The sequence below is a fragment of the Hyaena hyaena genome, unplaced genomic scaffold (assembly GCF_003009895.1).
Source record: "Hyaena hyaena isolate Hyena2069 unplaced genomic scaffold, ASM300989v1 scaffold_82, whole genome shotgun sequence".
NCBI lineage: Eukaryota > Metazoa > Chordata > Mammalia > Carnivora > Hyaenidae > Hyaena > Hyaena hyaena.
Window position 1 is genome coordinate 1,110,975 of NW_024080713.1, and position 16,089 is coordinate 1,127,063.

General features: G+C 42.0%; 1 protein-coding gene across 1 annotated transcript in view; it reads right to left on the minus strand.

Moving 5' to 3' along the window:
• The window catches only part of KIAA1549 (KIAA1549 ortholog), a 93,446-nt gene that overhangs the window by 7,904 nt on the left and 69,453 nt on the right, over positions 1–16,089 (minus strand). The window contains exons 17-18 of the mRNA XM_039234022.1: positions 14,122–14,279; positions 508–653 (exon numbers count right to left, since the gene is read on the minus strand). Of these exons, the coding sequence (XP_039089953.1) occupies positions 508–653; positions 14,122–14,279 (304 nt within the window). The remainder of the gene's footprint in view (positions 1–507; positions 654–14,121; positions 14,280–16,089) is intronic.

Sequence of the window (16,089 nt, forward strand, 5' to 3'; positions counted from 1 at the left end):
TCAGAACTTCACTACTTTAAGCCCAAAGTCTGCCTCAAGAGAAATGACACACTTCCAAAAAGTTTAATGCCAATACCCTCCCACTCTGGGTGGGTAGGAATTTACTATCTAAAAACTGCAAGCAAAAATACACTCACAGAGAAAAAAGTGAGGGAGGTTAAAACTTTATGTATGTAGGTTTTAAAAAGGGATCCTTAGGGCGCCTGGGTGCCTCAGTCAGTCAAGTATCTGACTTGGGCTCAGGTCGTGATCTTGTGGTTCATGGGTTCGAGCCCCGCGTTGGGCTCTGTGCTGACAGCTCAGGGCCTGGAGCCTGCTTCAGATTCTGTCTCCCCCTCTCTCTTCCCCTCCCCCGCTCATACTCTCTCTGTCTCTCTCAAAAATAAATAAAACATTAAAAAAATAAAAAATAATAAAAATAAAGGGATCCTCAAAGCAGAGGCAGAAGCAGCTAAATTAAGTGACTGTGTCTGCCTTTTCGGTGATGACCCCACACGAGATACTCACAGCCTCTCTTCGGCCCGCTTCATCCTCCCCGTAGGAAGGCCAGCCTGGTCCCCCATACTGGCCGCCTCTGCTTGGTGGGATTTCCACTGGCTGGGCTCCAATCCTGCTTGCAATCCCCACCTGTGTCAGGTGCTGAATCTGGGAACCTGAAGGGACACAGCGGACAGCGGTCAACAGCGGCCGAGAAGCAAGGCTGCCCAGCAAGACGCCTGGGCTCTGACCACAGCTCTTCCTCACGGACAAGGGATACAAGCATTGTTCTAACATGGCCCCGATCCCATCTCCAGAGGATGACACTTCCTAGGAAGAACAGACCGTGAGCTTCTTGGATCCTGGGCTTTTTACTTCCGTTTAATACAGTGTCTAACAGTGATGTTCTTGTATTCCTGTCTAGACATCTAAGGATGGGGAATAAAGGCTCTAGCAGAGGGCCCTTCCACTCATTTCCATAGAGGTTATAAAAAAAAAAAAGATGATCTTATTGACTCTGAAGAAAGAAGTGAAAGGTTCTGGAGCCAGAAAGAAGCTGAAACCTGGTCATGCCTTTGAGACTCACAAGGAGAGAAAATACAGTATGTATTTGTTCTTTAAAGGCGGGGTGTGTTTTTCTTTAATTTCAGAATGTTTACCTACATTTATCTTCATTATACTCACAATGCTTCCACAACTTAGGCATGTCATAATTACACATGTAAAGCTACCTCCTCAGGGACAGTACTGATGGCAGAGCCAGGGGTCTCTCTACAGCTCATTCTCTACGCTCAGACAGGCCATGGCCTTGGTGAGCTATGAAGGCCGGGCTGTAAATGACACGTTTTCCTACTCCATCAACTTCTGGCCTATGGCTATATCCCTATTCCATAGATGAAGCAAGAAAAGAAGTCATCTATAAGCACTGTGAAATCAAATACTTTTTCCCAAATGCTCCTGGGGTCATCAGATTTGTCTATGCTGTGCAGACCGGTCCTACGAGGCTCAGAGATGTCACAGAGGCAGGGAAGGTGGCCCTCTCCATCTTCCGGCCTTCTCCTCTGCTGGCTGTCAAATTAACATCCTCCATGAGCCAAATACACTTTTTTAAACAAAGGAATGCCGCAGTTTCATTTGGCTATATAATAAATAAATGCTAAAGGTCGGAAAAAAAACCTGCCAGGCTCCTATCACACCAATACACCCGGAAGGGGCTCTTGCCAGTTACTGAAGTTGCATAAAATGTATGAAAATTATTAGGACCAGGGCGCCTGGGTGGCTCAGCCAGTTAAGCATCCAAGTTCAGCTCAGGTCATGATCCTGCGGTTTTTGAGTTCGAGCCCCTCATTGCACTGCCAGGGCAGAGCCTGCTTGGAATTGTCTCTCTCTGCCTCTCTTTCTGTCCCTTCCCCACGTGCACGGTCTCTCTCAAAATAAATAAATAAAACTTAAAAATATATATATTTAGGACCATCAGTACTGTTTGTCCAAAAGACACTCATTGAGCAAATCCTGGAAAGAACAAAAATGAAGCACATGGTTCCCCAACACTGACCAAGGTGCACACAGGTGCACAGACAGACAAGCAAACCTTTGTGCTAAAACTGCAATGGTAGTTGAACTCATAATTCAGACACAATTCTGCATCTTGCTTTGTTTTCTTAATGATACAGCACAGGCTTTCCCCAGGATTCAAGTGGGGCATCACACTGGTTTGCACTCCAGCCCCTTTGCTAACAAGCCCTGGACCTTGGGCAGCTGACTACCACTCCCACTGAGCCTTGATGCCTCATTTCTCACATGGGGGAAAAACACCCACTTCCTGATGTTATTTTAAGAATCGAAAGAGATAAAATAGGTCAAGTACCACAAACATAAGAGGCAATTGGGAAATCTTAAATCCTCTTTTTCTGATTCTTTCTGAGCTCTTCTTTTTAAATAGCTACACAGCTGGAGACCTTCAGAGAAGGTAGTGAAACAGGAGGGTCTGAGGCTCACCTGGTCCCACAGATACACTGAGCTAACACCCACATCAGTGTAAATAACCCAGAAAACGACCCAAAGTCTGGCAGAACAGACCCTCCATAGCTAAACACAGAGAAGAGGCCACATCCAAAAGGGAAGGAAGGGCAGAGATGCGGTCAGGAAACCAAACGGACCCTCCAGACTGTCCTCGGGAGGGAGGGTCGCTTCAAATACAGCGAAGAAAGAGGAGCAGACCCCACCCCAGGCACTCCAGGCACAGGGGACTCGCACCAGAAGGACGAACCCCTGAATCTTTTGGCTTTGTGAATTCTTACATCAGTGGGGTTGAACACCTGAAACTTTAAAAATAAGCAGACTCAACTCTATGAGCCAGAGGGTGAGAGGAAATGGAGTCCCCACCCTTACAGAGACAGGACAACAAACAGCTCTGCTCAGATACAGCATAAATGCAGCGGTATGGAAACTGCCTGGGATATAGAGGTGTCACGTCCCTGCCCTGCCCCCCAGCCTATATAGGTGACACCTGTGGGAACGAGGGCAGCACAAACACTCCCCGCCTAGCTTGCTAACAGTGCTCTGCACCCCTGCATTCTTCTGTGGACCTACCCCGTCCCACCCGCCCTTAGCACCTCTCCAAAGTGGCTCTGGGTTCCTCCCAGGGCAGAAGTGAAAAACTTCGCTAACACAGGGCACCCTGTCCCCACATTCTCCTGCAGACAGCCCCCCTCAAGTGCCCTTGGCAAGAGTCCATCCAAAGAGGTGCCGTAAGTGTGGCAGTGAGCAAGGAGCCCTGAAAGGGGCCAGCGCCACTCCAACGTGACTCCGGCCCTCAGGTGAGAGGAAGATGACCACACACACCAGTCCAACTGGGGCCCCAGCAGTGGGCTGGGGGCAGACATCTGGTGTGATTGCAGGTCCCGCCCACCAAGGAAGAGTTCTCGGGGGACATTCAGGGAAAGTGCCCTGCATTCAGGGCTGCTGTATCTCTGACAGACGCCTGCCTGGTCTGACCAGAAACAAACCCAACATGGCCCCAGATTGGCCCACTGACCACACAGGGACCAAACCCGCCCACAACAGGCCAAGAGAGCCATCGCAGAAAACTGGACAAAAGGCAAAATCAGCACCGCCACAATCATAGGGTGCAGGCAACACCCACAGGACACCCCCTGAAGCACCAGGTTCTGGTGAACAGAGGACACTGCACTGAAGGGCACTACGGGACACTTCTTCACAGGCCACTGCTTTCAAGAGCGGGAGATGTCGCTGACTTTTCCTAACACACAGAAACAGACACACACAGAAAGCTAGACAAAACGAGGAGACAGAGGAATATGTCCCAAATGAAAGAATAGAACAAAATCAAAGCAAGAGAGTTAAATGACCCAGAGGCAAGTAATATGCCAGACTAGAGAATTTAGAGTGATGATTATAGGGATATTTGGGTGCCTCAGTCAGTTGAACATCCGACTCTTGATTTTGGCTCAGGTCACGATTCCAGCTTTGTGGGATCGAGACCCATGTCAGGCTCCAAGCTGATGTGGAGCCTGCTTAAGATTCTCTCTCCCTTGGGGCGCCGGGGTGGCTCAGTCGGTTGAGCGTCTGACTTCAGCTCAGGTCATGATCTCACAGTTCGTGGGTTCGAGCCCTGCGTCGGGCTCTGTGCTGACAGCTAGCTCAGAGCCTGGAGCCTGCTTCAGATTCTGTGTCTCCCTCTCTCTCTGACACTCCCCTACTCATGCTCTCTCTCTCTCTCAAAAATAAAATAAAAACCTTAAAAAAATTAAAAAAAAAAAAAGATTCTCTTTCCCTTTGCCCCTCTCCTCACTTGCACTCTCTAAAAATGAATGAGTGAATGAATGAATAAATAAATAAAATAATGATCATAAAAAATTAAAATAAAGTAATGATCATAAAAATACCCACTGGACTTGAGAAATGAGTGGGACTTCAGTGATGCTCTCAACAAAGAAATAGGAAACACAAAAAAGAACCAAAGATGAAGAACTCAATCACTGACATTTCTGCAGGATAAAGTAATGGAAAGCAATCAAACTGAACAGGAGAGGAAAAAAAAAGAATTAAAATGAGAACAGATTAAGGGAACTCAACAACACAATCAAGTACAACAGCATTTGCATTACAGGGATCCCAAAAGGAGGAGATAGAGAAAAGGGGGCAGAAAATTTATTTGAAGACATAATAACTGAAAATTTCCCAAACCTGGGGAAGGAAATAAAAATCCAGATCCTGGAGGCACAGAGAGCCCCCAACAAAATCAGCCCAAGGAGGTCCACAACAAAACACACAGTAATTAAAACGCACAAAATAGTGATAAAAAAGAGAGTTTAAAAAACAGCAAGAGAGGGGCGCCTGGGTGGCTCAGTTGATTAAACGCCTGGCTTTGGTTCAGGTCATGGTGGGTTCGAGACCCGCATCGGGCTCTGTGCTGACAGCTCAGAGCCTGGAGGCTGTTTCGGATTCTGTGTCTCCCTCTCTCTCTGCCTCTTCCCTGCTCATGCTCTCTGTCTCTCTCTCAAAAATAAAGAAACATTAAAAAAAATTTTTTTCTAAAGAAAAATAGGAAGGGGCACCTGGGTGGCTTAGTCGGTTAAGCGTCCGACTTTCGCTTAGGTCGTGATATCGTGGTTTGTGGGTTCGAGCCCCGCGTCGGGGTCTGTGCTGACTGCCAGCTCAGAGCCTGGAGCCTGTTTCAGAGTCTGTGACTCCCTCTCTCTCTGACCCTCCCCTGCTCACGCTGTCTCTCTCTCCTAGAAATAATAAAACATTAAAAAAAATTTTTAAAGAAAAATAGGAAGAACAAAAACTGGACAATTAGGCATAACCATAAAAATCTGTTAAGGAATTCACAAAATGAAAGGATGAAAAATATGACACCATATACCTAAAACATGGAAGGAAGAGGAGTAAAAACTTACTGCTTTTAGAATGGTTTCAAATTAAGTGATGATCAACTTAATATAGACTACAATATGCATAAGATGTTCTATATAAACCTAATGGTAACCACAAGGAGAAACCAGTAATAGATATGAAAAAATAAAGAAAAAGGAATTCAAGTATATCACTAAGTTAAGCCGGCAAACCATGAGATAAGAGAGCAAGAGAAGAAGGAAACTGAAAAGAACTGCAAAAGCAACTGTAAAACAAGTGACAAAATGACAGTAAGTACATACCGACAATAAGTATTTTGAATGTAAATAGACTAAATATACCAATCAAAACACGAAAGATGATGCAATGATTAAAAAGCAAGACCCATCTATAAGCTGCCTACAAGAGGCTCATTTCAGACCTGAAGACACATGTGCACTGAAAGTGAAGAAAAGAAAAAATATTTATCATGCAAATGGAAGTGAAAAGAAAGCTGGGGCAGCAATACTTATATCAGACAAAATAGACTTTAAAACAAAGACTATAACAAGAGACAAAGACAGTATATAGTCACAAAGGGAATAATCCAACAAGAAGATATAACAATGGTAAACACTTATGCACCCAAATACAGGAAGCAGCTATTAATAAACATATAGGAAGTATTGACAGTAATACAGTAACATCAGGGAACTTAAACATCCCACTTACATTACTGGATAGATCATCCAAAAAGAAAATCAACAAGGACACAGTGGCTTTGAATAACACATTGGACCACTGGGATCTAACATACATCAGAATATTCTATCCCCAAACAGCAGAATACACATTCTTTTCAAGTGCACAAGGAATATTTTCCAGAAGAGATCACAGGTGAGGCCACAAAACAAGTCTCAACAAACTCAAAAAGAATGAAGTCATACCATGCATCTTTTCTAACCACGATACCATGAAACTAAAAATCAACCACAAGAAAAGATATGGAAAGACCACAAATGCATGAAGGTTAAATTCTTTTCAAGTGCACAAGGAACATTCTCCAGAATAGATCACAGATTAGGCCACAAAACAAACAACTTTCAACAAATTCAAAAAGACCTTTGAAGTCATACCATGCAGCTTTTCTGACCACAACACCATGAAATGAGAAATCAACCACAAGAAAAAATATGGAAAGACCACAAATACATCGAGGTAGAATAACATGTTGCTAAACAACAAATGGGTCAACCAAGAAATCAAAGAGGAAGTCAAAAAATACAGAGAGACAAATTGAAAAAAGAAAAAACCCCCACAATGGTCTAATATCTTTGGGATGAAGCAAAAGCTGATCCAAGAAGGAAGTTTCTTGCAATATAGGCCTACCTCAAGAAGCTAGACAAATCTCAAATAAACACCCTAAACTTACACTTAAAGGAGCTAGAAAAAGAAGAATAAACAGAACCCCAAACCAATGAAAGGAAGAAAATAATAAATATTAGAGCAGAAATAAATGAAATAGAAGCTAAGAAGATAATAGAACAGATCAATGAAAACCAAGAGTTGGTTCTTTCAAAACGTGAACAAAACTGATAAACCTTTAGTCAGACTCATCCAAAAAAAAAAAANGAACAGATCAATGAAAACCAAGAGTTGGTTCTTTCAAAACGTGAACAAAACTGATAAACCTTTAGTCAGACTCATCCAAAAAAAAAAAAAAAAAAGACCCAAATAAACAAAATCAGAAATGAAAGAGGAGAAATAACAACCAACAGCACAGAAATATAAAGAATTATAAGAGAATATTATGAAAAATTATATGCCAACAAATTGGACAACCTAGAAGAAATGGATAAATTCTTAGAAACATATTACCTCCCAAAACTGAATCAGGAAGAAATAGAAAATTTAAAGAGACTGATTAGCAGTGATAAAATTGAATCAGTAGCCAAAAAGCTCCCAACAAACAAAAGTCTAGAACCAAATGGCTTCACAGATAGTTCTAGCAAGCATATAAAGAAGAGTTAATACTTATTCTTCTTAAACTATTCCAAAAAACAGGAAGAAAAGCCTCGAAACTCATTCTGTGAGGCCAGCATTACCCTGATAAAGACATCACAAAAAGAGAAAACTACAGGCCAATATCCCAGATGAACATAAATACACAGTCATCAACAAAATATTAGCAAACCAAATCCAATGACACATTAAAAACTTCATTTGCCACAATCAAGTGGGATTTATTCCTGGGATGCAAGAGTAATTCAATATTCCCAAATCAATCAACATGATACATCACATCAACAAGAGAAAGGATAAGAACAATATGATCATTTCAATAGATGCAGAAAAAAACACGTGACAAAATACATCTATTCATGCTAAGAACCCTCAACAAACTAGGTCTAGAAGGAAAATATCTCAATGTAATAAAGGCCATATATGAAAAACAGACAGTTAACATCACACTCAATGGCAGAAAACAGAGATTTTCCCCTAAGACCAGGAAGAACAAGACAAGAATGTTGAGTTTCATCACTTTCTAAAATGTTTGTTTGTCTGTTTTTCTGTTTACAGAGAGAGAGGGAATGGAGGAGGGGCAGAGATGGAGAGAGAGAAAGAATCCCAAATAGGCTCCATGCTGTCAGTGCAGAGCCCAACACAGGGCTTAAACCCACAAACCAGGGAGATCATGACGTGAGCTGAAATCAAGAGTTGGATGCTCAACCAATTGAGTCACCAGATACCCCTCTTACCACTTTTATTCAACACTGTACTGGAAGTCCTAGCCACAGCAATCAGACAACAAAAAGAAATAAAAGGCATCCAAATCAGTGAGGAAGAAGTAACACTTTCACTATCTGCAGAAGACATACTAAACATAGAAAACTCTAAAGGCTCCACCAAAAAACTAGAACTGATAAATGAATTCAGTAAGGTCACAGGATACAAAATCAATATAGAAAAATCTGTTGCACTTCCATATACTAATAATGAAGTAGCAGAAAGAGAAATTTTTTAAAAATCTCATTTAATATTGCACCAAAATGAATAAAATATCTAGGAATAAACTTAACTACAGAGGTGAATGACCTGTGTTCTGACAAACATAAACACTGATGGAAGAAACTGATGATACAAACAAATGGAAAGATATTCCATGCTCCTGGATTAGGAGAATATTGTTAAGACATCCATACTATCAAAAGCAATTCAGGGGTGCCTGCGTGGCTCAGTGGGTTAAGTGTACAACTTTGGCTCAAGTCATGATCTCAGAGCTCATGGGCTCAAGCCCCACATCAGGCTCTCTGCTGTCAGTGCAGAGCCTGCTTGACATCCTCTGTACCCCGTCTCTCTTCCTCTCCTCCATTTGCATTCTCTTAAAAACAAACAAACATCAAAAACAAAGCAATCTATAGATTTAATGCAATCCCTATCAAAATACAAACAGCATTTTTCACAGAACTAGAATAATCCTAAAATTGGCAGGGAACCACAAAAGACCCCAAATAGCCGAAGTAATCTTGATAAAGAAAAACAAAACTGGAGGGATCACAATCCCAGATTTCAAGATATACTACAAAGCTGTGGTAATACAAACAGTATGGTCCTGGCACAAAAACAGACAAAGATCAATGGTACAGAACAGAGAGCCCAGAGATAAATCCACAATTATATGGTCAATCTTTAACAAAGGAAGCAACGATATGCAATTGGGAAAAAGACGGTCTCTTCAACGAATGGTATTGGGAAAACTGGATAGCTACATGCAAAAGAAAAAAACTGGACCACTTTTGTGTAATATACACAGTAATAAACTCAAAATGGATTAAAGACCTAAATGTGAGACCTAAAACTATTAACATCCTAGAAGAGAGCACAGGCAGTAAGTTCTCTGACATTGGCCATAGCAACATTTTTCTACCTATGTCTCCTGGGGCAAGGGCAACAAAAGCAAAAATAAAATATTGGGACTTCATCAAAATAAAAAGCTGTTGGGGGCACCTGGGTGGCTCAGTCGGTTAAGCATCCAACTCTTGATTTTGGCTCAGGTCATGACCCCATAGTTCGTGGGTTCGAGTCCCCACGTCAGGCTTGACACTGGGATCCCCCCACCCTGCCTCTCCCCCTCTCAAAATAAATAAACTTAGAAAATAAAATAAAATAAAAATAAAAAGCTTTTGCACAGCAAAGGAAACAATCAGCAAAACAAAAAGGCAACCCACAGAATGGAAAAAATATTTGCAAATGACATAACCAATAAAGGGTTAGTATCCAAAATATATAAAGAACTGAGACAACTCATCATCAAAAACAAACAAATAATGCAAGTCAAAAATGGGCAGAAGACATGAACAGACATTTCTCCAAAGAAGACAACCAGATGGCCAAGAGACACATGAAAAGATGCTCAGCCTCACACATTATCAGGGAAATGCAAATCAAAACCACAAGGAAAAGCACCTCGTATCTGTCAGAATGGCTAAAATCAAAAACACAAGAAACAACTGTTGGTGAGGATGTGGAGGAAAAGAAACACTCGTGTACTGTTGGTGGGAATGCAAACTAGCGCAGCCACTGTGGAAGATGGTATGGAGATTCCTCAAAAAATTAAAAATAGAATTACCATGTGATCCAGTAATTCCACTACTGGGTATTTACCCAAATAACATGAAAACACTATTTTGAAAAGGTATATGTACCCCTATGTTTACAGCAGCATTATTTACAATAGCCAAATTGATGAAAACATCCCAAGTGTCCATCAATAGATGAATGGAGGGGCACCTGGGTGGCTTAGTCGGTTAAGCATCCGACTTTCGCTTAGGTCATGATCTCGCAGTTCGTGGGTTCGAGCCCCGCATTGGGCTCTGTGCTGACTGCCAGCTCAGAGCCTGGAGCCTGTTTCAGTCTGTGTCTCCCTCTCTCTCTGACCCTCCCCTGCTCACGCTGTCTCTCTCTCTCCTAGAAATAAATAAAAATATTTTTAAAAATAGATGAATGGATAAAGAAGAGGTAGTGTAGATCTACAATGGAATATTTTTCAGCCATAAAAAAGCATGAAATCTTGTCATTTGCAACAACGTGGATGGAGCTAGAGGGAACAATGCTAAGTAAAACAAGTCGGTCAGAAAAAGACAAATACCATATCATTTAACTCAAGTGAAATTTAAGAAGCAAAACAAACACACGAAGAAAAAAAAAAGAGACAAACAAACAAAAATACCCAGACTCTTAACTATAAAGAACAAACAGACGGCTATCAGAAGACAGGAAGGTGGGGGGAAGGGTGAGGGGGATTAAGAGGATACTTGTCTTAAGGCACTTGAGTGGCTCAGTCAGTCAAGCGTCCAACTCTTGATCTTGGCACAAGTCATGATCTCATGGTTTGTGAGCTCAAGCCCCACATGGGGCTCTGTGCTGACAGTGCAGAACCTGCTTGGGATTCTCCCTCTCCCTCTCTGTCTGCCCCTCTCCCACTTGTGAGCACGTGCATGCACACACTCTCTTTCAAAATAAACTTATAAAGGGGCGCCTGGGTGGCTCAGTTGGCTGAGCGTCCGACTTCGGCTCAGGTCATGATCTCACAGTTTGTGGGTTCGAGCCCCGCATCGGGCTCTGTGCTGACAGCCAGATCAGAGCCTGGATCCTGTTCCGGATTCTGTGTCTTCCTCTCTCTTTGACCCTCCCCCGCTCATGTTGTCTCTCTCCCTCTCAGAAATAAGTAAATAAAAATATTAAAAAAAAATTTTTAAACAAAATAAACATAAAAAAAAGAGTACGCTTGTCTTGGTGAGCACTTGAGTAACATATAGAAATGTTGAGTCACTATATCATATGCCTAAAACTAATAAAACACTACATGCTAAGTATGCTAGAATTAAAAAAAACTAAAATGAAATTAATTAATAATAAATAGCTGCACACTTTATGCACTGATCCCCTCATTACTAGGCATTTAGGGGGCTCACAATCCTCTGCTATTAGGAATACTGTACTGATAAACATCATTGCACGTGTCGTTTTCCCACAATATTTGGATTTCTTTGGGGAGGAGGATCCTAGATTTTCAGAAGTAGAATTAGTAAATGCACAGCTCAGTAAGTCATACTGCCCAGCTGCTTTCCAAATGTTTAGTGATTTATTCCACCACTGGAAATATACTACTAATAACTGCAGCTGGTACTCACTGAAAATTTGCAGCATGTCAGGCAGTATTTTGAGCACTTCACACCTGTTATCTTCTATAATCCTCAAAACAACCACATTATCCCCACTGTACAGAGGAAGAAACTGGATGCTAATGTTGTCACACTACATTATTATGAAAACAATTTCATGACAGAAATGGTATTGTGCCATGGCTTTAAAGGGCATTTCTTCAGGGGCACCTGGGTGGCTCAGTTGGTTAAGTGTCTGACTTTGGCTCAGGCCATGATCTCACGGTTCGTGGGTTCGAGCCCTGCGTCGAGTTCTGTTCTGACAGCTCAGAGCCTGGAGCCTGTTTCAGATTCTGTGTCTCCCTCTCTCTCTGCCCCTTCCCTGCTCGTGCTCTGTCTCTCTCTGTCTCAATAATAAATAAAACAAACAAAAATTTTTTAAAAAGTGCATTTCTTCAATACCGTTCAAAACTGGGCATTTTTCATGTTTACTTTCCTGTGAAAAACACCATACACACACATTCCTTTTGTGAATCCATCCTTCCTGTCTTTTGTCCATTTATGATCTGAAGTCTTATCAATTTATTTGAATCATCCTCTCATTAAAAGTACCTCATAGGCATACCTGCTGAATACTTCCCTAGATACTATTTTCCTTAGCTTGTAGTAATTTTTAGACATATACATATTTAATCAATTAAAAAAATTTTTTTAGTTTATTTATTTTTTAGAGACACACACACAGAGTGTGAGCAGGGGAGGGGCAGAGAGAGAGAAGAGACACAGAATCGGAAGCAAGTCCAGGCTCCAAGCTGTCAGCACAGAGCCTGATCAGGGCTCAAACTAAAGAACTGCAGGTCATGACCTGAGCTGAAGTTGGACGCTCAATCGACTGAATCACCCAGGCACCCCAATATCCAATCATTTTAAATAGTTGAAAGTAATTCTTCCAGTGTATCTTAATATTTTCTATTACAAATTTTTATACAACTTAATCTCTTATTAGAAATTATTAGAAAATAACTTCCTCTTCAAATATTTCATATGTATCATTTCTCTATTCTTCTAGATTAAAGACGAATCTGTCTGAATTTTGTTTGGTATAGGTAATACACAACAATGTTCAGATAAGCAATAATTAACATGAGAAACAAAACTCACTGCAAGTATAGCACCTGTGAAGTACAGGGAATTCTGTGGGCCATCCAGAGATATTTTTGTTGTTGAATGACTGACAGACAACACAAAATATAAAGAGTGCCTAGGAGACCATCTGGATAACTATCCACCAATTATTACAAGTTTCGAAAAGGCTTAAACCAGTTCCTTGTAGACATTATAAAGGTATATATTGTCCAGAAAGTTAGAAAACAGTAAAAAAAAAAAAAAAAAAAAAAAAAAAAGTAATGTCTCCTCTTATTAAAGCTTCAACCGCTTATTAAACCATCACACAGGAAGGTGAAGAAATGAAAAAAAAAAAAAGTGACTTTGAGTAAAACAGTCAGATGGGTATAATGAACTCTGAAGCCTTTTCAAAGCATGCTGAGCTTTACAGAGAAACAGAATTTTGAACTCCACACACAATGAGCAACATTTAGGAACATTGAGCAACATTCACAGACACGGCATTTATAGTATCAACTATTCATGAGACACAGCTCTGAGACGTGAAGCTGCAATTCTTTTTTTTTTTTTTTTTTTTTTTTTTTTTTTTAGGAGAGAGAGAGAGAAAGAGACAGCGTGAGCAGGGGAGGGTCAGAGAGAGAGGGAGACACAGACTGAAACAGGCTTCAGGCTCTGAGCTNTTTTTATTTATTTCTAGGAGAGAGAGAGAGAAAGAGACAGCGTGAGCAGGGGAGGGTCAGAGAGAGAGGGAGACACAGACTGAAACAGGCTTCAGGCTCTGAGCTGGCAGTCAGCACAGAGCCCGACGCGGGGCTCAAACCCACGAACTACGAGATCATGACCTAAGCGAAAGTCGGACGCTTAACCGACTAAGCCACCCAGGCGCCCCCTTTTTTTTTTTTATATATTTTGTGAAGCTGCAATTCTTAATTCTGGGGTTCAAGACTGGATATCAGGTAAACTGCTGGGGCTGACCAGCCACGTGCCACGTGACACTTGGCTCAGCCACGCTGGCCTTGCCTGTTACCTATGAGTAGTGTCCCTTGTCACGAGAACCAAATGAAACAAAAACCTCCCTCAGGTCACTGTGCAGCAACATTTAGAGTTGTTTATCACAGGCTGGAAAAGTGCCGTTTTAGAAAACGACACTTGTTTGAAGGCCATACCAAGTGCTCAGAAAGAGATCCTGCCGTTTACTCTGACAATTAAGAAATGCTTTCCCCGGCAGAGTTGTGCTGTGAATTCCACGTGAAGGGGTGTTCTGGAACACTGACACAGGAACAAACCGGACATCAATCTTGGGATTTCCACCACTCTCTCTTCTCCTCCCCTGCACGCACCTCCACTGGGATCCCAGGGAACGCAGACCAGTGGAGGTCACGGACACGGGGACGGCGGGACCCTGGGAAGTCTGAAAGGTACTCACTCCGCCAGAATGTAGCCAGAAAGCAGAGGTTCTCTAGTTCAGAAATGCAAGCTAAACAGCCCCATGTACCTGTGGTGCCCCCGACAGGCCGTGGCCGGGCCACCGATGGCATCTCCTCAGGGTAGATCCCTCGGGCGGCGAACGGGGCGTCAGCCGATGCCTGTGTCTGCTGGGACTCAGGAGGCACCAGCTCCGAAGATGGCAGCAAACTGGGGCCAAAGCCTGGTCTGAAGGCAAAGCAAGCCCAAGCATCAGGACCGCACTTGACCCTGGCTCCATCATTTTATTAGCTCCACCTTCCCCCCCACAGAAAAAGAAGACCTATCTATTGGTGCAGTATCCAACTCCTTTCCCACAACACAGAAATGTTTCCTGTTTGCTCCTGGACAGGTCTCCAATGACAAGTACGGTGCCTGGAATAGACCCGATGCCAGATGACTGAAGGAGAAATGCCCTCGTTTACAGACCAAAAGCAGGGGCAGGTGAAGTTCCAGGGCCTGTACATCTCCAGCCTGGGACTGAAGCGCTGCTTCCCAGTTTCGGCTGCATATCAGCATCATGTGGGGAGTTTTCAAAACCCCCGATGGCCGGGCTGTACCCCAGACTAACGAAAACAGAATCTCTGGAGGTGGGACCCAGACACGGCAGTTCTTAAAGCTCCACTGAAGGTCCTGCTATTCATTAAGGCTGAAAACCAGTGCTCTGAAGGGCGGTTCTCAAACTTTTTGGTCTGGGTACCCCTTTACACTCATAAAAACTATTAAGGACTCCTGAGAAGTTCTGTTTATGTGGATTGTATCTACAGATATGTCTTGCGCTCAGAATTAAAACTACATTTTAAAATAACTTTTTAAAATTCATTTAAAAATAACAACATTAAGCATCTCACATTAATATTTTCTCAAGAAGTCAACTATATTTTCTAACCCATCTCCCCGCAAAAAGTAGGGAGAAAAGTTTTGCTTTTTTTCAAATTTCCTTAATAGAAGATAATCTGGATTCTCATATACTTTGTATTCAATCAGTTGCTGTTATTATTTTTTTTGAAGTTTATTTGAGAGAGAGTGTGGGAGAGGCAGAGAGAGGGGAGGGGCAGAGAGAGAGGGAGAAAGAGAACCCTGACGCAGGGCTCAGTCTCACGAGCAATGAGACTGTGACCCGAGCCAAAATCAAGAGTCGGCCTTTTAACCAACTGAGCCACCCAGGCACCCCGAGATTTTCTGACATGAGTCATTTGGAAAATACTAGTTCACTGACTTATACAGACTTTCCAGATATTGATACATTTCATTTTATAGTATCAAAAAATCACATTTATTAGTATCACCACTGAGCTCATCAGAAAAAAATCCTTTAAGCACTAGGAAGCTGTCAAGCACCCAGTGGCAGACAAGTTTCCAAAGTTCAAATTTTCACTTGAAAGCTCAATTTCATCACTGGCAACCCATCCTGCCCGCTATTTTTCCTGGAGTGACAGGCTCGCTTCCTTTATTTTCCAGACAGTGGCTGCCAAACAAACCAAGGCTGAATAATGACATCTGCCAATTGTTTCTTCAGACAAAAATCATGGCAGCCGTTCAGATCGGTTCTTAACTCCAACAACTGAACAATTTTCCCTCAAAATTCCGTACTCTGCAAAGTGCTTTGTGTGTATTTCCTCCTTTGTCCTACAGACTATTAAAGACTCAAGGGTTTAGGTTTAAAAAAAAAAATGATTAATTTTTACTACTTCAGCAAGAACAGACTGATATAACCAAAACACTAGTGTTTTTGAAACACTAACTACTCGGGCTATGTGGTGCCACTGATCCATGATAAGGATCACTGCTTTTGTACCTCAGTGTAAGTAAGCATCAACAATAAAAAGATTTTTAAAAATCAAATAATGTTTAATATTATTATGAAACATGGTTTTGACTTCATAAAACACCCTCTAGGGGTCTGAGAATCCCACCTTGAGAACCACTCTTCTAAAGAAATTCAAGAATAAAAAAGCCTGATAATTTAAGTACGGAGCTTTGCAAATGACAGTCAACC